At 31.9% G+C, this 24,011-nt stretch overlaps 1 protein-coding gene across 1 annotated transcript in view; it reads right to left on the reverse strand.

Moving 5' to 3' along the window:
* GARNL3 (GTPase-activating Rap/Ran-GAP domain-like protein 3) overlaps positions 1–23,462 on the reverse strand; it is a 132,236-nt gene extending 108,774 nt beyond the window's left edge. Inside the window, exon 1 of the mRNA XM_051214994.1 lies at positions 22,619–23,462. Coding sequence (XP_051068180.1) covers positions 22,619–23,322 — 704 coding nt within the window. The 5' untranslated portion in view covers positions 23,323–23,462. The remainder of the gene's footprint in view (positions 1–22,618) is intronic.
* Between the last annotated feature and the right edge of the window lie 549 nt (positions 23,463–24,011).

Raw genomic sequence — 24,011 nt, forward strand, 5'->3', positions numbered from 1 at the left:
AAAACTCTAACCGGAAAAAAATAATTCAGACTATTTAAACTCTCCCCTGGGAGTTAGAACGTCTTCATATAGAAGAGTTATGACACCTCATGGTGAAAGCCGAGTTCCCTGGGAAGCCACGAGGCCGATGTCCCTTCTAACAACTAGAGCAACAATTTTTATAGGTACATGGAACGTCCGAACAATGTGGGAAACCGGGAAGACCAGTCAAACAGCAACGGAAATGAGGAGATGAATTCAAGGTAGCTCTCAACAACAGGTTCCAAGCCTTACAAGATCTATTGAAGGAAGAAGAAACTACTATGGAGGACAACTGGAAAGGCATCAAAGAAGCATTGACTTGAACGTGTCAGGAAGTTCTGTGCCTCAAGGACCATCATCATAAGGAATGGATCCCTATAGAAACACTGGGAAAGATCAAAGAAAGGGAGAACAAGAATTAAAAATAGCTGAACTCGAGCAGGGAAAGTCCAAGAACAAGTTGAGTACATAGAAGTTAACAAGCAAGTGAAGAAGAGCATTAGAGCCGACAAGAAGAAATACGTGGAAGAACTAGCAAAGACGGTGGAAAAAGCTGCAAGAGAAGGAAATATGAAACAGCTTTACGATACAACGAAGAAACTAGCAGGGAAATATAGTGAGCCAGAGAGACCTGTCAAGGACAAAGAAGACAGGCCAATCACTGAAATTCAACAACAACGGAACAGAAGCAGAGGGATTACACTGCTGTCAGTACCAGGAAAAGTCTTTAACAGAGTTTTGCTGAACCGGATGAAGGGTGCAGTAGACGCCCAACTTCGAGACCAACAAGCTGGATTCCATAAGGATCGGTCGTGCACAGACCAAATTGCAACACTACGGATCATCGTCGAACAATCGGTTGAGTGGAACTCATCACTATACATCAACTTCATTAATTATGAAAAGGCATTCGACAGTGTAGATAAGAGAACATTATGGAAACTACTTCGACACTACGGAGTTTCTGAGAAGATTGTCAACATTATCCGGAACTCATACGACGGACTACAATGCAAGGTCGTGCATGGAGTACAGCTGACAGATGCATTCCAAGTAAGGACCGGAGTCAGACAAGGCTGTCTACTCTCTCCCTTCCTCTTTCTTCTGGTGGTCGACTGGATTATGAAGATCTCGACATCTGAGGGAAAACACAGCATACAATAGACAGCTCAGAACCAATTAGACGATTTGGACTTCGCAGATGACCTAGTCCTCCTCTCGCATACACACGAACAGATGCAGACAAAGACAGTCAGTGTAGCAGCAGTATCTGCATCAGTAGGCCTCAACATACACATGGGGAAAACTAAGGTCCTCAAATTCAAAGCGGAGAACAGCAACGCAATCACTCTTGATGGCAAAATTCTGGAAGATGTAGAGTCCTTCACATACCTAGGAAGCATCATTGATGAACAAGGAGGCTCAGATGCAGATGTAAGGGCAAGAATTGGCAAAGCAAGGGTCGCATTCCTACAATTGAAGAACATATGGAACTCAAAACAACTTTCAACCAATATCAAAGTGAGAATCTTCAATACGAACATCAAGGCAGTTCTACTGTATGGAGCTGAAACTTGGAGAACTACAACAACCACAATAATGAAAGTACAAGTATTTATAAATAGCTGTCTACGCAAGATACTCAACATTCATTGGCCGGATACCATCAGCAACAACCTTCTCTGGGAGAGAACAAACCAGCTTCGAGCTGAAGAAGAAGTTAAGAAAAGACGATGGAAATGGATAGGACATACATTACTCAAATCATCAAACTACATCACGAGGCAAGCCCTAACTTGGAATCCTGAAGGGAAGCGAAAAAGAGGAAGGCCAAATAACACATTATGTCGGATAATAGAAGCAGATATGAAAAAGATGTATAACAGTCGTAAATAAGTAAGTATTTTGGGTGAGAATAAAAACAATTAAGTTGTCAGTCTAATAATTCTATTGATTTCAAAATTATATTTACTTAATTCTTATTCTATGGATTAGTTATCATCTTCACTAGAATGTCATCAATAAAAACAAAAAAACCCATAACGGTCAACTATAGGTAACTTAAGTTTCACTGTCCGTCTAACAACAAATCTGAAGTAAAGGAAACTTTTAGATGAACTGAAGATAGTTCACAGTTCATACAACAATATTAGTCAAGTTTATATGTATTTAATTCATATGTTGTAATGTAACCAGTGAAATACTATGAAGGGATATCATATACGTTATTAAATATCATTCAGTTAAATGATCTTACATTGTTCGATCACTGAGTAGACTAAAAAATGTCTAAATAAGAAAAGTGAATCAACTTCATCGGATAATTCAATTTACTGGAGGCAAATACTAGGAAATACTGATCATTTACAGGGTACTGATTGCTTCCAGACACCTAACAACCCAAGAAGTTTCTATTTAAGGATTTAATAATAAAGTATGTAAATAAATCAAAAGATATCTTTATACAAATTGCTGGACCAAATTACATGAGGCTGTCTGAACACTAAAGGTAGGATTCTCACTTTAGCTTTCTGAAAGAGTATAATAGACATATGAAGCAAAGATGTAACCTTATAAACAATTACGGCATATAACCAGTTGCACTTTATCTATATAAATACATTTTTAATTACCACAGGGTTTGTATTTTATAAAATTAGAATTCAAATATGGGTTTCTGGAGGTTGCAGTAATTTTAATAGTTGAATTCATGAGTTAATCTAACCTAGATAAACTGAAGCTAGATATTAATACCGTGGAATGTCGGCTCAGTGGTTTAGAGGTTAGGCGTTCGCGCACACAGCCAAAGGTCCTGGGTTCGAATCCTGTGTGAAGGATCACGGTTGCTCACTGCTGAAGAGTTCCATACTTGAACGATACGGCTGTCCAGTACTTCCAGGTTTTTATTGCTGGTCTAGCTTAGGTCGAATCATGAATTCAGCTAATAAAATTGGGATTATCCGAAAGAAATAAGACAACCGCAGATGAGAATTTTATTCGCCCTCTAAAAATACAATTGGCCCTTAACCGAATACATTTTTTCACACACAGATTTTATGAAACAGTGTTTTATTCTTTTGAAAAATCTTGTCTGATCTTTGCTCACTCGAATTATATTGTCGTGATAATTTGGGGAAAAGGCTATGATAAATATCAAAACTGATTTTTTGAAAATTCTGATACTATTTTAAGTTTCTCATGAAGTCTATCTGACTTGTTTAACAATAGTGGAACCATACAACGTTTACTTTAGAAAAAATAAAGTGATCAGAATCGGTCAGCGGAAAACCCTAGAGTTAAGTTTCGGTCTTACTCAGATTCACTGACAAAACATGTCCGTTTATTTGAAAGAACTAATGATCCTTGTAGGTTTTGAACCCACAACACTTTCATTCACTGTATGAGAAGTTAACACTGAGCTATTTGTGTAGTCACATCTCTCTAGAGAGCTCCAACTTGTACGAACTTCACTTCAGAGTCTCCCATCGACCACATTCAATCATCTAATATTTCATTTATACAAGAATGAACCTACTTATAATAAACGAATACTATGGTTTTATATGTCTACCAATTGAGATATCTATGTACAACTATCAATTTGCAAGTGTACTTAATATTAGGCGCCCTAACTTAAAGCAAAACGTATAGCTCAATGATCATTAGTTTCCAATAAATCTCTAGATAAAATTAGTCTACATTTAAACAACGTTTGAGAAAAAGCATAATACTTTAATAACTACTGTTTTCTTTGCAAAAAAATCTCTTTTTAAAAAAAATCGATAGTGGCTAGCAGTAGAATCCAGGATAGGTGTTTCGTCCAATTTTGAGACTCATCAGCTGGATACACCTATATCCCAGAGTTGATATTCACTCCAGAACATTTTAGAATAACAGATTTTAAGAAAGAAACTTTGAAATTTTTCTTATGAAAATGATTGTTAGTAACAACATCTAGCTAACATAAAAAAAAACATAACAGGAAATTGATATACAATACAGGTAAAAAACTTTGACTTTTCAAAACTACAACGAATAATTCCATTGAACATTTCAACATGTTTGTTTGTTTTGAATGTACAACAAACATACAAAAAGATACCTTGAATATAATAGTATATTTTTCATATCATACATTTCATCTCAACTGAATTTAGATACAAACACAATTTCTCTACTTATTATACGCTAACTGTAACCTAAGTTGATAGGTTTAGACTTTATATATATATATATATATATATATATATATATATATATATATATATATATATATATATATATATATATATATATTGTAATATAAGAGTATATAAATGTTTGTACATATTAATAATAAGGATAATCAGTCAGTTAGCTACAAAGTAGGACCAGTCACATCTATACATCGGTCCAAATTGTCACACTTCATTAGCACAACACAATGAATACCGAATTCATAGAAGTAGTTACTTCATTTGTAGTAGTCTATAAAAGAAAGGTTACATATGAGAATATAGTACAAGAAGAAAGAATTAGATTGTAGAAAGGAAGATATAAAGTAGTTTTAATCACACAGTTTAAGGGAACACAGAGAAAGATTTAAATAATTTTGTCCTATGGGGATCAATTTTTTTCGTTTTTTTTCTCGAACATTCTAATTTTTAATCTCTTAGATTAATTTATGTAAAGTGGATAAATACATCTTAAGTTTATCATTAGTTAATTAAAGGTGCTGTATTTAAAATAACCAACACGTTTGTTTGTTTGTTTGATTGTTTGTAAGATTTACATTGAAATTGAAAAACCGCTATTGTGATACGTTTAGTTATATAATTCTATAATTAATGTATTTGAACTTTATTAGGATATTATTATATGCAGGGATATTATTAAACATATTAAATTAAAGTTTTAAAATATATCATCTAGACAAGATTTTCATGTTTCAAATTTTCTCACAGTATCTATATCAATGAACAGGAGTTAGAAGTGGTTTTGTGGGTATTATAGTAATTTCAACAGTTGAGATCATGAGTTAATTGAAGCTAGCACACCATGAAAAACCTGAAAGCACTAAACGGACGTTTCGTCCTATTTTGGAACTCCTCAACAGTACGCATCTACGATCCCGCCTCGTGAGATTTAAACCTAGGACTTTACTTAATCATCAAGTACAATTTCATTATTCAGATCAATAACAGTAAACTCATCAAGAATTATTGTACAAAATTACTTATGTATAAATCAACATTCGTAATAAAAACTAACTTTATATATTAAATTTAACTCATTTAATTTTAGTAAAATATTATCAAAGACATTAATAAGCTATTTGAAGCTTTCTTCTCTGATCAGTAATTATATCAATTTAAAGTGTAAACATTAAGATGTTCCATGATTACTTCAGACATCATAACTACTGATAATTTTCAATTCATTAGTATTGAAGAAGATATCATGTTTTCACAGTTGACGAGAACCAATTTCAGTATGTTGTTGATCATCTAATTTTGTTTTTGTCAAACAACTACTTTATATAATATTGGAAATCTTAAAAATAGAATGATATTATTTATTAGAATCTTGCTAAAAATCGTGCATAAAAAACACCAACCAAATTAAACAAATCAAACAATTTAAACTCTGCTTTAGAAGTTGAAGGAAGAATTATGACGCCTCAGTATGAAAGTGTGGAGAACTACAACTATCATCAAAAAGATACATGTATTTATAAATAATTGTCTACGCAAGATACTCAATATCCATTGGCCGGATACTATCAACAACAGACTACCATGGAAGAGGACAAACCTGATTTTGCCTAAAGAGAAAATTAGGAAATAACGTTGGAAGTGAAAAGGACATACATTATAGGACATACATCACCACACTACATCACGAGGCAAGTCCTAGCTTGGAATCCTCAAGGGAAGTGGAAGGGAGGAAGGCCAATGAACACATTATGTTGGGAAATAGAAGCAAATATGAAAAGGATGAATCAAAACTGGGAGGAACTGGAAAGGATTACCCAGGACAGATTTGAATGGAGAGTGGTGGTGGGCAACCTATACTTCTCCAGGAGTGGTAACAGGCATAAGTTATTTATTTATTATTGTTACATTGAAGGTAACTAAAGAATTGATGTATTAGATATGAGTTATTACTTCCTTCAATCAATTTCATTTGTAATTCTATGATTTAGCATCTTACTTAGGTATTTCAAATTATCGTAATTATTATTGGCAGTAATAATATAGATGTTTTTATTAATACAACAATGTTCATTCACATAAAACAACATTCAATGAATATGAAGTAAATACTTCATCGTATTACCAGACCCAAAACAAGTAAATACATGAAACATAATTCATAAAAAGTCTATCCTTAAAACTCTTATCGTGATAAGGTAAATGTTTCCTATAAAATATTGAAAATTTCTCATGATTAATGTAATATTCTATGTAAGTTGAAGGAATATATAAGTCTGGATGCATTTCTTTTCTATATAATAAATACATTCTCTGTTTTTAGGCATGAAAATGAGAAAAAGTGAATAAGTAGTATGTTTCATGGATAACCTTTATAGTCTAATGTTTCGAAACACAATCTAGACATTATTTTCGTGCTTTGTACAATTATCCACTACATTGATTGTTTATCTTCGATTATAACCACATAATAATCACAAATATCGAGAAAACTGTTGTAACTGGTAGCCATGTGCCTCTATGATTATATATAACTTAATGATATTACCATTTACAGAACAGTGACTTATCGACCGGACCAATGACACATAAAACCCGTTCCAGCAGTCTAGAGTCCCTGTTGGTCCTGATTCCTGCCTAGCCCTGCCAGTTAAGTCCAGAATATCAAGCTCAGCCTCTGCGATATTTCAAACATACTGGGTTTATATCCCAATCAAACAGACTACATCGTATCATAAAATAGGAAACAACATTAGTACATGATCTAGCCAAAAATGGCTGTGAATGTGGGATACTGTAATTAATAAACTGAGCATTAGTGAAGAATGGTAAATCGTATAATAATAATGTATGGGTCAAAATAAAGCTTTTAATAAGAGAAACATCCATAATTTAGCAACTTAATAATTATACAATAAAAATATATGCATCGTATTGGTTGATAAATAGTTCCCAAGAGTTACCATTCATAATTCTCGTCCGGATATAACAAATTTCAGTTGATAAATACAAAAGCCTGATACATTAAATAGAAAATTAAGATAATGCTGTTGTAAGTTTTCCTTCGTCAAATGATTTCTTTAACCATGATAATTAGCTCTTGAATACTGACTAATTCTCTGCTTTATCCGAAAGAAGCTGGTGAGTAACTCATTGAAACTGACTTATATTTCATATAATTGACTGGATAACATTTTATACCAGATTTTATTTAAGATCCTATTAACACTAAGTCGTTGATGGTGAATTTATTGGTAAAGCAATTTTATACCCCTTTAGCTTTGAATATACTGACATTGTTCACAGAAACCAATTTTGGAGCACATAGAAACACTGTTGTTGGAATTGTTCAGAATCCTGTGTAATATACGTACTACTTTTGCATAGTTAATGGTGTAGTTGGTACTATACGTAATCAAATATAGTAATTGTAAACGATAACTCCATGGAGTCTAACACTGAAAATCAGATTATTCAATAATGACTACTGTGCCAACTATTAAAAGAAACTGAGCAAAATTACTTTGTTACTGAGATTGTATTCATAGCCTAAAATCAATCAACCTATCATTCCCATTATTTTGAAGTAAGATATCTATACATAAATTGTGATCGAGTAAAGTTCATAATAATGGTCTACTAGATTTAAGCTGATTGTTCTTAATGTTACTCGTTTACTGCCCCCAAATGCCCTGATACGGCCAAGAGTGGGGAGTCCGCTTTTTCTCTCGAAATGCTCTCATATGACCACGCGAATATAGCCTCTACCAGAGAAGTCCTAGTCACTGCCTTCTCGTGGCATTACTGTTGTTTACGAAATTGAGAGGGCGAAAAGCGAATGTCTGATGCTTTAACCAGGTTCGTGGACGCGGAGGATCCACCTAAGGGAATCCGAGAACCCTGATTCCAAACCAATGGTGCACATGGGCTCCAGTACCCTGAGGAAACAACTGGCGTATGAACTAACCGTTGGTCACCGGCTACCATGGGACTGCATCTTCTTACAATGATCCATTGCCTTGTGGATCAGATCTTTAGGTCGAAGGCTTCGGATGTCGCCCTCGAAGAAAATCATCTGCTTCAGTCTGAAAACTCGGGCATTATCACAGCGCTCACACATATAAAATGAGATTTGTGTGGCGCTTATGTATCTGGTGCCTCTTTGTACTAGTATTTAAATGTGTAAATAAATAAATAAGTATCAGAAGGGGTTTTGTGAAGATTGTAGTAATTTCAACAGTTGAGATCATGAGTCAATTGAAGCTAGACCACCATGGAAAACCTAGAAGCACTGGACGGCCGTTTCGTCCTATCGTATTACTCTTCAGCAGCGCGCATCCACGACTCCGCCTCGCGGGTTCGAACCCAGGACCTACCAGTTTCGCGCCAGGCCCTTAACCAACTAGACCACTGAGCCGGCATCCAACGGTGTTAGTTGAAGTTAGACATTAACACCGTCGGATGCCGGCTCAGTGGTCTAGTTGGTTAAGGGCCTGGCGCGAAACTGGTAGGTCCTGGGTTCGAAACCCCGCGAGGCGGAGTCGTGGATGCGCGCTGCTGAAGAGTAATACGATAGGACGAAACGGCCGTCCAGTGCTTCTAGGTTTTCCATGGTGGTCTAGCTTCAATTGACTCACGATCTCAACTGTTGAAATAAATAAGTAATAACACCGTAAAACCTAAACATCCTAATTTTAAACATTTTTGATATCCTGTGTGGGCATCTTTTTAAAAATCTTAAACCACATCGAACTACTTTTCCACTAATCCTAGTTTTGTGATAGTTCTCCAACTGAAGCTAGTTTTCAATATAAACTACCTCAGTAATACATACAATCAGACAAATCAATGGTTAATAATAATAATAATATTAATATTGAAACTGTAACGTATTCTACCTACTTATAAGTATATTTCCCTCAAAACGTCTGTTAATTATACTAATCCCATTTTCATTTTAATCTACAATAATCTATGTTCATTAATAATTCAAAGCATGAATATTGAATAAACGTTAAAATGAGAATCACATATTTTATTGAATATGCATATGATCTCAAGTACTGAAATCACTACAATTGTAGAGAACAGAACACGGGTGGGGACAATTAAATGCATTTAACACACAGTTACAGGACTTGTTAATAAAATCTAACAACTATAAAGTAAATGCCTAATTTGCAAAATGTCCATCAATTGTCTCAAAATGACTCAGACTTGATCGTTCTTGCATTTTCATACAAATCGCATCCTGTTTCCATTCTTTACTGTTGGATCCCCTTGTCTCTCTGCTTCCAAACCTTTTGTTCACGACTAACATCATATATTACTTATGTCAATATAAGTAGCACACATCACACAATCTCCAGAAAACCCCTTCTGATACTTTCGAATATATATATGATTAATTTATAAGGTCTGCTTAATCATGGTGTTGCCAATTATATACTATGCGTTTTATATTCAAATATAAATAAATAGATAAATAACGATACATATATCCACTTAATGTTTATCTACATAATATAAGTTAGTCAAACTGAATAAATAGCTCCTATAACATTTACTATAGGCAACCAAATTATTAACATTTATAACAACATTCTCCGCAAAGAAGTATCCATAAAGAGATTTTAGTATTATTATTATTATTATTATTGTTATTATTATTATTATTATTATTATTTTGTGTACATGATAAACTGATGTCAGCACTGATGTTTCGTTTTGATAATTTGACTACTTTACGCTTAAATTGCATGCCACTCGATAACTATGATAATTTGTTCTTAACGAAATAATTTTTATCATGCTAAATGATTTGTAAATACTGATCATCAACTGAAAAACTATTAAAAATTGATAACTTCTAGATAGGCAATTGTTCTTAATTTGAGGTTCTGTAGAAGTTCTTATAGATGGGATTAGAAGAGATCAGACTGAAACTCTTTAAATATGTTATGGAAGTTGATGACTTTTATTCAGCTTACTTGATTAAAATTATGTTTTTCAAGTTCTCTAATTTAAACATTTTTCATGATATTATGCGGTCATGATCCAATACTATTTGTAGGTGGCTGATTTACTTCTAACATTTTTAAAGTTTACTTGTTACCATTACTCAGTGGAAGTTTAGACATTATTTTTTGAAACTAGTTTTGGTTAGCAACGATGGATAGTGGCTAGCAGTGGAATCCAGGACGTGCGTCTCTTCCTATTTGGGATAGGTCAACTGGATGTACTTGCATTGAGACAATCCGCACATTATGCACATATGCCAATAAGAGACTGATCAATTGCAGTCCTAAATAACAATAGGGAGATACAAGTAAAACGAAATTATGCAAATTCAATTTAAGTTAATGTTTTCTGCTTTCAATGTATTTCATTGATTGATTATGGCTATGTAAGATAAAGTTATCTTGGGAAACAATCAGTTTCCATTTAGATCCAATCTAGTTATCTTAACATATTGCCTCAATCTGAAACTAATTATAGATTGTATGCAATAAAATTGTTCTATGATCTGACAAAATGATTGAATTCATTAAAACAAAGCTATCACAATACTATCTACAATAAACAAAGATAAATTTATTGTATATAATTTTCAATGCATATTTGTATTAACTTATTTGGTAGAAGAATTATAATAATGAAAACTATCTCAAATCATTTGATTATGTTTGATAAAAATTACTGAAAACAATCGCGGTTAATAATGTGGATAGAGAATTTTGAATTCAATCAAATCAGCCGTCATATTAGTGTAGGCTTTCAAATATTTATCATAAATTAAAAAAACAATATTAATGATTATTACTATTTTTTTCAGTGAACTAAATACTTTAATTATGGTTTTATTAAACAAACTATGCAAGGTAATTCGAATGATCATTGTATTATGCAAACTGAATAGTTACTTTATTAATTAAACGTTTAAGAAAATAACCTTATAAATGCGATGAAGTGGAATTGGCGAGACCATAATTTATGAACGAACCAATCAGGCTGTAAGATAACAAGTCTCGGATTTTGGCGTGAAATTCACTCATCCATTTGGCTAAATAGAGTTTTAGCATTATAGCTGATGTCAGTTCATGATGGAAACCCTAAATCTGATTCCTAACCTTAAACATCAACCGTAAATCATAATTCTAATTCCCTACACTGGTTTATAACCTTCATTCGGTCCTCTTTATTAGGTGGAGACTCTCAAAGTCACTCTAGCTTTGCTCAAAGTTCGTCCATAAATTATAGTCTCAGCGTGAAATCATTCAATTCTGTGTTTATTATGAAAGATAAAGAGTATAGGAAATGAAATGTTTTCAATTGATTGCACAATGTTCATCATGCATCCATTACAAAAAATTCACCAATAGAACTAATTGCATAAAACTAGGCATATTATTATAGTTGAACTTAATAATGAATAGATATATCGTAAATGATTGATCCTTTACAGTCCTAAACAACTATGGGATTTAAACATGCGATATAAATAAATGGATAGTTTGTTTGTGCTTGTAATTGTTACAATTGCGATTTGAGTATACAAAATACATTATTTCTAGTAATGATAAGTTGATCAGTGAATGAAACCATCACTTTCAACATCATTGTATAAACTCTCATTAGTTGAACTCAGAGAAAATAATATCTATTTATAGGTGTGTTTCTATCAAAAGAGTTTAAATATTTCATAGTTAAACTTTCTAAATTTATTGCACACAATCATTTAGTTTCAGAAGGGGTTTTGTGGAGATTGTAGTAATTTCAACAGTTGAGATCATGAGTTAATTGAAGCTAGACCACCATGGAAAACCTGGGTTCGAATCCCGCGAGGTGGGGTCGTGGATGCGAACTGCTGAGGAGTCCCACAATAGGATGAATTGGCCACCCAGTGCTTCCAGGTTTTCCATGGTGGTCTAGTTTCAATTGACTCATGATCTCAACTGTTGAAATCATTTACTTGTGGATTTTTAACACATTACTGCTCCCAAAAGAATTATATCATCACTTAGCTATAAAAAATATTTTAACTTGCTTATCTTTTACCGCTTTTCATTCTTAATAATGCTTCCGTTAATATATAACAATCTTCTGGATCTGTAACCATAATTATTTCTATAATTATTCTTGTCAATTTTACCGGTTTCTGATTATCATTCATGTTTTGGAAAATTTCCACGGTTAATACTTTGAATCGACTAAATTTACTAACTTGCATGAAGCTGAAGTATAAACACAAAATACAATGATTTCGTTCTATTCTGTAAACACTGACATTTTTGATTTGCCAAAGAATACAAAATAAATTGATTTATACAATTCAACAGACCTTCTATGCTTCATTAACTAACAGTTTGGGATAATTATTCTAACTGAACAATAAATGAATAGTCTTAGTCAGAAAAAGGGGATAAATACGGATATATGATACAAAAAGTCAATCGTTACATATTATCAAAAACGACTCTCCTTTTTAAAAATAAATATGAAATGAAATAGTTTACGTGAATAAATCAATACACAAATACTATAATTAGAAGGACAAATGGCCATAATTCCCATATCTGAAACCGATGGTACTTTTGAGTTGTAGAAAAATTTTCAAAACAAATTGGACATATTTTGGATTACATTTATCAGTACTCTGCCAACTTATATTTGTACAATGTAGGAATATATTGTTGAATTTTATAGTTTACATCACATATGGATCATATTTAGAATCGATCAGCTGTTTTGCTATACAATGTTAATCAACAATATATATTCGTGAATTCATTCCGGGATCTCACTAGTTAACTGTTATGGTATTTTTCAGCTTATAAATCACAATCAGTTAATTAAAAAGCTACTCCTTAATCCTGCATCACTTATATCCCAGTTATTTACCAAATTAAAACTGATTATTTATGATGATTTATAGTCTCACACTTTAGTATATATAATCACGTACTCGTATACATTCTTCTGGACCTGTGATATTCTGATTTGTTCGATAGAAGAGAGAAAATTATACATAGTGTATTCCTGGTAAATATATATTATCAAATTTAATAGACGTGGGATAAGCTAAATATGTTTTGTAAAAATTTAAACCTTGGTCCCTACTATATATAACAGATAATAGCGGAAAAATTCTCGTTTTTTATGTTGGCAAGTATTTAAAATATACATATCTATGTTATGTCGTAACGTTTTTAGAACAAAACAAAAAATACACGTTTAAATTGGCGACATTTTATTAACTTATGTCGCCTTGTTTATCAAATATTGAAGGTTTTTGAATAATAAATGAATCAAATTTCAACTCAGTAACTTATGGATTGACACGTTTGTTACCAGAATCAACGATACATGGTTTAGTCCTTAAATACGTCTAGATTATGTCTTCATATTCTGTTACGTTTTTTACCATAGAAAAATACTAAATTGGTTTAATCAAATCATCAAGCTATTAAAACAGAAATATGAAGCGGAAAGTTAAAATATCCATTTAAAATCCTTTATGTAAAGTTTAAAGTTTTGAAATGATAGAGATAATTCATAGCTCAGGGGGATATTTTTGATTATGTTACATTCACTGAGTTGAATGACTAAATAATAAAGTCATGATTATCGTCCTGGACATAATGATCATCACCTTTTTTTAAGTAAAATTAATGAAAATAGTTCTGGACTCCACTGTTAGCCACTATCCATCTTTGCTGATACTGCTTGTGACTTAAGGCAACATCAAAGCTATACGCACAGTATGCACATATACCAACAAGAGACTGATCAATTACAGTCCTAAATAACAATGGGAAGATACAAGTAAACAACACCAAGTGAATTTAAAAATACACCCCATTACATAAGTAATTGGTTATCAGAACTCAGTAGCTAAGTGGATAACTCGATGGGGTTTCAAGCGAATAGTACTGAGTTCGAATCTCAGAGTGAACATGAATTCTGAAATACAAGCACATCCAGCTGATGAGTCCCACCTGGGACGAAACGTGCGTCAAACTGTATCCCACTGCTAGCCATTCCTAGGTTTGAAGCTATCACGAGCTCACTTAATCTGCGAACGAGAAACAAGACTCGGTGACCAAAGACCAGTAAGTTAGCTATTGATGCGTCCCAGCCCCGATAACTAGAGGGAGAATAGCAAGCTTGGAATGGGAAGTATATTCCGCGAAACAGCCAGAAACGAGCGATAATAACAAACACAATTCAAAACGTATATATATAGTGCGAAACCATCCTTGGGGAGACTTACCAAATACCATACTAAAAGACTCAACGGACCAATAGCATTTAAGATATTTCCCAGTGGGAAATACGACATGAAGGTAACAAGAGCGCCTTTGGCGCAAAAACAAAGAAATTCAAATTTTCTCAATAAAATTACAAATTTAGGTCCCTTCCCAAGTGAGTTCTGGAAATCTAACATCCCCAACATTATTCATGAAGGAATTACTAGTAATATGAATTTATAATTCTTTTTGTACCATTTAACTGAATGTTTTCTTTCTAACTTATTCTGATCGAATAAACAAAAAAGAAAAAAAAAAGAAAACGTGATCCTTATTTATTCTAGTTGCTTGAAGAGTCAATTAGAATAAAATTTATTTTGACTAGACTGATTGAATAAAAAAGGGTGACATCAGAAAGTGAATCAATACTCCCATCTAATTATTGTTAAAATATTATAGAATAAATAGTTACTAGGATATTGATTTCAAATTTTTTTTGTAAAATGTTGAACGTTAACTAAACTGTGGAAACTAAAACAAAATTCTCGAAATTTATTTTCGTTAGAACTAAGTTACATAAGTGTACTGACTGAAGAATTCAATCGATCCCTTTGTTGTTTCAGTTATGTAAATTCTTAATTATTCAAGATTTCATTCTTATTCCCTTACTGACTATAATTAATTACTTGTTATACTTAAATTAAACAAGACTTTACCTCATAACTTTCAAGTATTTCCTTAACACTCATTTCTAGTTCATCATTACGTTTAATGTATATACTTATTAATCATTTCAACATACATAATCCAATATCCGTGTAATAATTATCAGAAGAGGGTTTTGTGAAGATTATATTCAATTTAATAGTTGAATTAATAAGTCAATTAAAGTTAGAACAACATGGAAAACCTGGAAGCAATTGACTCATGAATTCAACTTTTAACTTAAATATAATCTCCCCAAAATCCTCTTCAGATAATAATCATCATGTGCTTACTAGTGAATGGCTTTAAGAGGCATTTCCTGAAGTTTTAATGAGAAACCGTGACAAGTGGAGTTCAACCAGGTCGATTGTGAGATTATAACACACTGAAGACAATGGTGGATAGTGGCACAATTTCGTAAATTAGTTGAAGTTAGACATTAACACCATTCAATGCTGGCCTGCTCAATGATCTAGAGGTTAAGCGTTCGCGCGCGAGACTGATAAATCCTAGTTTCTAATCCCGCGAGCAAGATTGTAGATACTCACTGTTGAGGAGTCCCATACTAGAATGAAACGGTCGTTCAGTGCTTCCAGATTTTCTATAATGGTCTAGCTTCAATTGATTCATGAATTCAACTAGTAAATGTAATTATGATTTGAATTTATCATTCTATAATTTAAAAATAAATGGTTTCTTTTTGTCATAGGATAAAATAATACCACTTCAACTTATCTGTTTTACCTTTCAACCCTATTAATAAACTAATCTCAACATTTAATTTGTATATATATATATATATATATATATATATATATATATATATATTACTATGGTTATAAATCATTGAGATATTAAAATCTTAATCTATTTAATATATAAATACATACAATAATCATGTTTTCTTTTTCCTCAAATGGTTCATTGAACTAGAAAGATATAAGTAAACATTAAAAAGCACAGTAAATAAACAAAATGAGATTTCAGTATTATTTTTATTATTTTTTCTTTTGAATGATGATAAAATTTAGTTAAGGTAAAGGTCGAATAAAATAAAATGGAACAGATTTTTCTTTCCTCTTTTAAATTAAAATAATATTTGTCATTATCAACTAATGTTAAATATATATGCGGCGAAGTGTTAAATTAATCTAGAATGAAGTATTTTGCTTGATTTTTTTTTATCAGAAGGGGTTTTGTGGAGATTTTAGAAAATTCACGGATTGAAATCATCTACTCACTAGTGACTGACTTCAAGAGATACTCCTGGAGTTATAGTGAGAAGTCGTTACCAGTGGAGTTCAACTAGGTCTGTTGTGAAAAATTAACTTACTGAAGACAATGGTGTACGGTGGCGCAACTTTGTGGATTGGTTGAAGTTAGACATTAACACCGTTAGATACCGGCTCAGTGTTCTAGTTGGTTAAGCGCCTTGCGCAAGGCTGATGGACCCTGGGTTCGAATCTCGCGGGGTGCGGGATCGTGGATGCGCACTGCTGAGGAGTTCCATACTAGGACGAAACGGCCGTCCAGTGGTTCGAGGTTTTTCATGATGGTCTAGCTTCAATTGACTCATGACCTCAACCATTGAAATTACAGCAATCTCCACAATACCCCTTTCCGAATCGGTATGTTATTTATCGTTTCAATAGAATCAAAAATCATATAAATGAAACTATTCAAAACCTATCATGTCTATTCTCTAAACATACTTTTCTAGCCTTTCTTTATTTTATTTGTCTAATATATTTGTTCATTTTTTCAATATACATTTGTAAAACGATTAATCCCATTTACTTCCAGGTCTTCCATGGTGGTCTAGCTTCAATTGACTCATGATTTAAATCAGTGACATTTCTAAATTCTCCACAAAACCCCTTCTGATAAAAGCTAGTGAATAGACAGAGTTTATCTACATTTATTTTTTTTTGCTTCCAAGTTAAACTATCCAAAAATGAACAAACTACTTTAAATGAATATAGAATTTTATAAGTTCATTTGTTATTATTATTATTAAGCATTAAAAAAAACATTTTATACCCACTTGGTATTGTTTTACTTGTATCTTCCCATTGAGGTTTAAGACTGCAATTGATCAGTCTGTTATTGACATACGTGCATACTGTGCGTATGCCTCGATATTGGCCTAATTCACAAGCTTTTATAAGCAAAGATGGATAGTGGCTAGCAGTAGAATCCAGGACGCGCGTTTCGTCAAGCAAAACAATACCAATTGAATCTAAAACTTCACCCCATTGCACAAGCAAGTGGCTATCAGGACTCAGTAGTTAAGTGGATACCGTGATGGCGTTTGAAGCGAATGATACTGGACAAAACGCACGTCAAACTGGATTCCACTGCTAGCCACTATCCATCTTTCCTTATCATTTTATACCCAGTTGACAAATAGTTCGAGAGTATAAAATTTGAATATACAAAATATTTTGTTTTTTCTTAGTTTTTCAATAGATCTTTTTTTACAGATATCATTATTTTTCTGAATACAAAAAAGGTGCTCAACCTAATAAAGGAAATTCAAACAAAATCAGATTTCAGTTTCATTATGTAATTCAGAAAATCAACTTCACCATTGATGACATATCTTATATGACTAGAAATCCTTGCATTGTTCTATGTAAAAAGAAATAAAATTAAAAAAACTACTCATAATAAACTATATTTGTTTTGATTTTGTTTAATGCAGGAAATAACAAGTAATGACCAAACTATTCAGCTTAAAGACACAAAACTCCATTAAAATCATTCATTTGAACTACAAATCTTCTCCACTATTTCAATGACAATGTAAAGTTTAATGTCACTATTTGTTATTGTTTGAAACTTATGAAGCATAAACTATTTCATAGGTTCTGTAAATTATTTGATCTATTTTATTTGTTTAATTTTTCTACTTTTAATATTTCAAAATAGGTATCTAACTGATAAGTCTTGCTAATTGAACGTTATATTCGGTTCTTAAACTATTCACGTAACCCCCAAACTAAAACTACACAGCGACCTGAACACGAGAGAAAAGGCGCAAAGTATACGAGAAGTACTTTACTCCAAAGGTTCGTTTTAGTACAGAAAATGTACGGTTTTTATAGTATTTTAGATGTCTTTGGGTTTACGTCAAGATTTTACAAAAACTTTCATTTATTGAAAATAATTTCTGGTACTAATAAGACAGAATTTTCCAGGTAGTTCAAAAGTCGCATTTTTAGATAATATATAGTGGTCAGTCATTACTTGAATCGGGATCCAGAACAGGTAGTCTGTATGATAGCTATGGCTTTTTTTAAAACTGAACGATTATGATGTGTGCTATTTATGTATTAGTATGTACACTAGTCGAAAGTGGAATGTCTGTGAGCAGAAGTTTGAGAAGTTTGTAATAGAGAGAAGAAAGAAGGAAACTGAAAGCAATCAAATAAAGAATAGGAATGAAGGAACACTAAAGTTTGTTAGAGACAATTCAGAGAAGATGTGCAAATGACGTATTTGATGCACGATTTTCACATTTTACTAAACCAATGTATGATTGTGCATTCAATAATAATTAGATCTTTCCACACCTGATTACATCAGTCACAACACCATAAGCCTTCACTACTTCATATGATAATTTAAGTCATGAGCTGTATGAATAAATATAAATATAAAATGTACCTTTGAACGATGTTACTTCATGTATTACGCAGTCTCTAAATGAACATTTGATCTGGTTGGCAATCACAATAATTATTTCTCCCCCTATAAATTATTCTTATTTATTACGAATTACTATTCTTACCATTTCAAATGACATATAAAATAATGAAGATTTAAACTTCATGTTAACAATCTAACTCCCACAATTGTTAGCAAACTTATTTTACTAAAAGCTCTCAATCTTTATTTTGCAATTTTATAAATTGTCATTCATTTCCATAAATACTTTGAATGTATGACTATAGAATTTGATGGGAATTAGTCGAAGATAATATTCTTCGTTCATATATCTCCTTGTTATTGCATAGTAAATATATCTGGTGTACGAACATTTGGTGGAGATAGCCATTTTTTAAATTTTTAGTGCAAAATTACAGAGTACATACATTAAATACATTATTTGCACATCTTCCTTCAGTTGTCCTTCACATGCTTCATAATTCTTCCAATTCTGTGATTAGAACAGTTGCTTTCTGTTTCCCGACCAGTTCTCTTCAATTCAATCATTTTAGTCTTCTGCTGGCAAGCATTCCTCATCCGATTGCTGATACATACCATTTATATATGTCAGCATAAGTAGTATGCACCACATATTGTCTAACATAGTTTCTGTAATTACTGTATACACCGATGGGTGAAAAGTAATTATGTAATGCTGAATAAAATTTTATTGGCATTTGCATCATTGTTATCTTAAACTTAAAAATGATGAAAGTTTATGGAGAACCTTAGTTTTTTTTCAGTATGAAGGTTCGTGGTTATTTTTTAATTTTTACTGATAGTATGAATTAACATAAGGTATACAACCACTGAAAATCAACAGGGAATGAATAGCTGTCTCATCTTAGTGAGTTTTCATTAACCCACCAAAGATCGAACTCATCACATTTAGCTCTCGCGATAAACGATTAACCTTTAAACTAATCAACCAGTACTCAACGGTTTACATGTCAAACTTCAATCTTTGTTTCCACTTAATTTTGCATTAACCGATAAGAGTTTTCTAAAACACTAATGAATAAATGTTACATATTACAATTGAGTTTGCTAATTTATAGAACAAACAATTGAATGCAGAACCCCTGTTACTGTATGAAAACAAAAGTAGCTTGTCAGAATCATTTATGAAAGGAACATTAATATAAAACAGTGATTTCGTTGATCTCAAGTAAATAATTTAAATGAATTTACACAATTTGACAAATTATAAAAGATAAGCAGGGTATAAACCACACCCCTCCCCCCTAAAAAAAAAATTACAATAAAAATTGGAACTCTATGTTAACAAGAAACTCGAGAAGTTAGATACAGTAAGAACTATTAAAAATTAAGAGTGTATTTTTTATATGCACCGATATAATCAATAATTATAATTCAATAGAGATTCTATATTATGAAATTAAATTAATATCCGTCTATAGTTTTTTTTCTTATCTCATAGATGATTCCTAATAAAACCAAGTTCAGATACAAACTTCTTAAATCTACGAATTGTTGAAACATAGAAAATATGAATATTTTCTCTGAGACTTTCATAGATTAAGCCAATTTAGAATCTTAGTGAAATACTAAGGCACATGACTTCGTAAAGGCAAATAAATTATAGTGAACGAGAAGGCAAGTGGAAGACAATCGAATGTATTTGTACTTAAAACTACAGAACACCTTAGTAAAACCTGAGAACCATACAGTAAATACTTAATTTGCAAAATATCAAACAATTGTCTCAAACTTGACTATTCCTTTCGTTTCAGACTCCATTGTTTCTGCATTATCATACCAATTGCTTTCTGTTCCCGTTCTTTCCTTCTCGATCTTCAGCTACCAGACATTCTAATCCTGTTTATCATCACATACTACTTATGTCGATATAAGTAGCACACATCACAGAACTACTTTCTCCACATTCACAAATTCTAACATTAAAATATATAATCCTTAAATCACAAAAATAAAACTTTCGAATTATTATGTATTAACGGGTTTATAGCTTTTCACTCAGAACATATTTTGTATATTTGACATTACTTCTGTGGTTTTAATACAGTGTTTATGAGGCATAAGTTTGTAAATAAAATAATCTATGTATCTCGTTATATAGTTTTTTTATCTATTCAAGTTATCTGTCGGGTAATTTACTAAACACACTTCAAATGTCATGAACATACAGAATGGATAAAGTTCATCAGTTTTCCTCTTCATGAATTTTAATTGTATATAGGTAGGTAAGTATAGTACATTATCTCAACATGTGAGTTAAACATCAAAACTTGTAACAAAAGAGTTCTAGTTTGTTTTTTCTTTAAATATGAATGTTAGTTAGTGAAAGATTTAACAGAGTTTTGAATGTTCGACATGACTTCACTGATACACCCTGCATTTTTAACTACAGTTGTCTGCCAACAATTTTAGGCAATGGATTCCTGTACCTCAGATGGCAAAACAGGAAAAAATATCCATCAAATATGGGTCAAATATCTTTACTATTTTTGCCAATATATCTCAAGATTTATGATAAAGTGTCTGATCATTTCAGTATTGTGGTCACCATAGTAAGTGGGTGTTTAGACCGGACCATGTCTCCTACAGTTTTTCAAGAACTTATCTTAAGCGGATCGTCTGTTATTTAAACCAATGTATACCCCATAAACTACATCTGTTTTGTTTTGTTTAAGAGTACTCCATTAGATTACTGACTAGACTAGATTAAGTTTGAAAAATAAACCTCTTATTAAGATGACGTCACTTACTAATGCTGAACAATCCTATTTACAGTTAATTGTGTTTAGATGTAAACAACGATATTGGATTACTATTTTAAGAACTTCATTTTTTGACTTCTGACATATAACCAATGAAAATAGAATCACTAGAGAGCTATTTTCTACCACTTTGAAACAAAATACATCATAAATCACGCTTGCTATTGAACTTCGAACATTTTGACCTCCTATAAGGAACGTCACCTTCAGACTATTGAATCGTAATCCAGCGATTCAGATTTTCAGTTTTAGTCAACTCGTGATATTACACAACAGCCATTCACTGGAATTCGTGATAGTTATTCCACTCTAACATTGTGAAGCTTCATCCATCATACTTTTCATTTTTCTCAATGTCATTCATTAGTAGCTAATGAATGAGGTTAAACATTCTTAATACGATTATTTTTATTTAGATCAGTATAAAACTGTTGTGAATGAAAACACGAAGTAACAAATAACTAGACGAACTAGACTCCAATTATCCGATTTAGCTTATCAATACTTATTATTACCGATGGACTTACAATTTGTGCTAGACGAAATGTGCTATTACAGTGCGTTATCTAACTTCACCATAAGTTTTGTAAGTAGATTAAATTTTTGGAATTGGATGAAAACAGTTATTTAAATTCCAAACAGAGATTTTTTTATTTGAATACAGAATAGAAAATAATATTTTATTCTCTGAAACTAAATGAAGTGAAGTTTGTTCTCAATTTATAAAGTAAGAAAACAAATCAAAGTTTTCGAAAAGTACACTGAATCGTAAGAGGAAATGTAGTTCTCTTTTTAATTACGGAGTTACAAAATAAGGCTTTGAGTCACAGTTTGTGGGACGCCTAGCCCAAACTAAACAAGGTGGAGCAGGATTCAAAGGAACGAAATGATAACGGAAAACACCATGATTAGTTGAATGAATCCTTCCCAAAATTATTTTATTAATAAATAATGGCAATACATATTTTTCACTTACCAGTTTGTTGTAGAATCGATACCACGATCAAGTGACTGACGCCACAGAGATAACCAGCGAGATTTATTTTTTCTCTCTGTTGTTCCAGACCTACGATTTGAAGTTATTGAATTTATATCATATAATCCTGTACTGTTAACTGTTTGATAAATATTATAAGAATTATTATTGTTACACAATGAACTACATGTAGCCCATTGCCTTTGCAATTTTCTTTTTACATTTAATAAATCAGTTGATGTGGGTTTATTTCTCATTTTCACATCACTTGTATTTTTTCCTGATGACATTGTGGTCGATGTTGTAGTTGTCATCAACTCATTTGTAACAAATGATGTCAATGGTATTGCACGATTTCCTGATAAACTTTCAAAAGATACATATGATGATTTATTACTCGTTAGTCTTGATGTTAAAGCTGACGAACTATCATCATCCGATAACTTATTCCAATGTATATTATTATTTGTTTCAGAAAATGATGTAGAAATTATTCTTCGACTAAATATTTTCTTTATTGAATTACATGATCTTTTCAAATTATGATTAATTGTTACATCATAACCGCTTGTTGTGTTGATTCCTTTTATTTTACGTATAATATTATCATTTGTATTATTTGCATTATCATTGTCAACACCTTTCATATTCATTCCTATACTATTATCATCTGTATCAAATGAATTTGATATAAGCTGATGCATATATTATTTGACTATATATATATATTTAAGTGAACAATGATTGAATGAAGAAAGATTAAAATATAATTTTCCCAATCATTTTATATTCTTTCTTTGCAATTCAAAGCATAGTTGTTTGATTAAATAACAAATTCATTTTTAATTGTTTGAAATTATGAAATAAATGTAAAATAAATTCTATTGGTTATTGGATGACATTGATTGCTATTGGTCAATTTGATGAATTTCTTTAAAATAAATATATTTGTTTAAATAGTTGAATTCATGAGTCTATTTAAACGAGACTAAACTTGGGGTTTTATTGCTCATGAGTAGTGTAGTCGTGGCGCGTGCTACATATATTGATATAAGCAGCATATAACGCGAGTCAGGAATGTAATGCTTGGCAGAAGATGGGGGAAGATCAAGAAAGGAAGAACGGGAATAGAAAGCAATTAGTATAGAAATGCAAGAACAATGAAGTTAGAGACAATTATTGAACATTTCGCAAATTAGATATTATAGTATGATTTTTCTATTTTACGAAGCAACTCTGTAGTGTTGTGCTTAGTATAATTCGGTTGTACTCAGCTGTGCTCATGAGTAGTGTAGTGACTTTACTTCGTTAACCAATGAATTTAAATCCAGTAGTTCAAGTTTTCCGAAAGAAGTGCGGTTACGAAATAACGTGTCTATAATTCAATATAGTC

Source organism: Schistosoma haematobium, chromosome 2 (genome assembly GCF_000699445.3).
Source record: "Schistosoma haematobium chromosome 2, whole genome shotgun sequence".
Classification (NCBI taxonomy): Eukaryota; Metazoa; Platyhelminthes; class Trematoda; order Strigeidida; family Schistosomatidae; genus Schistosoma; species Schistosoma haematobium.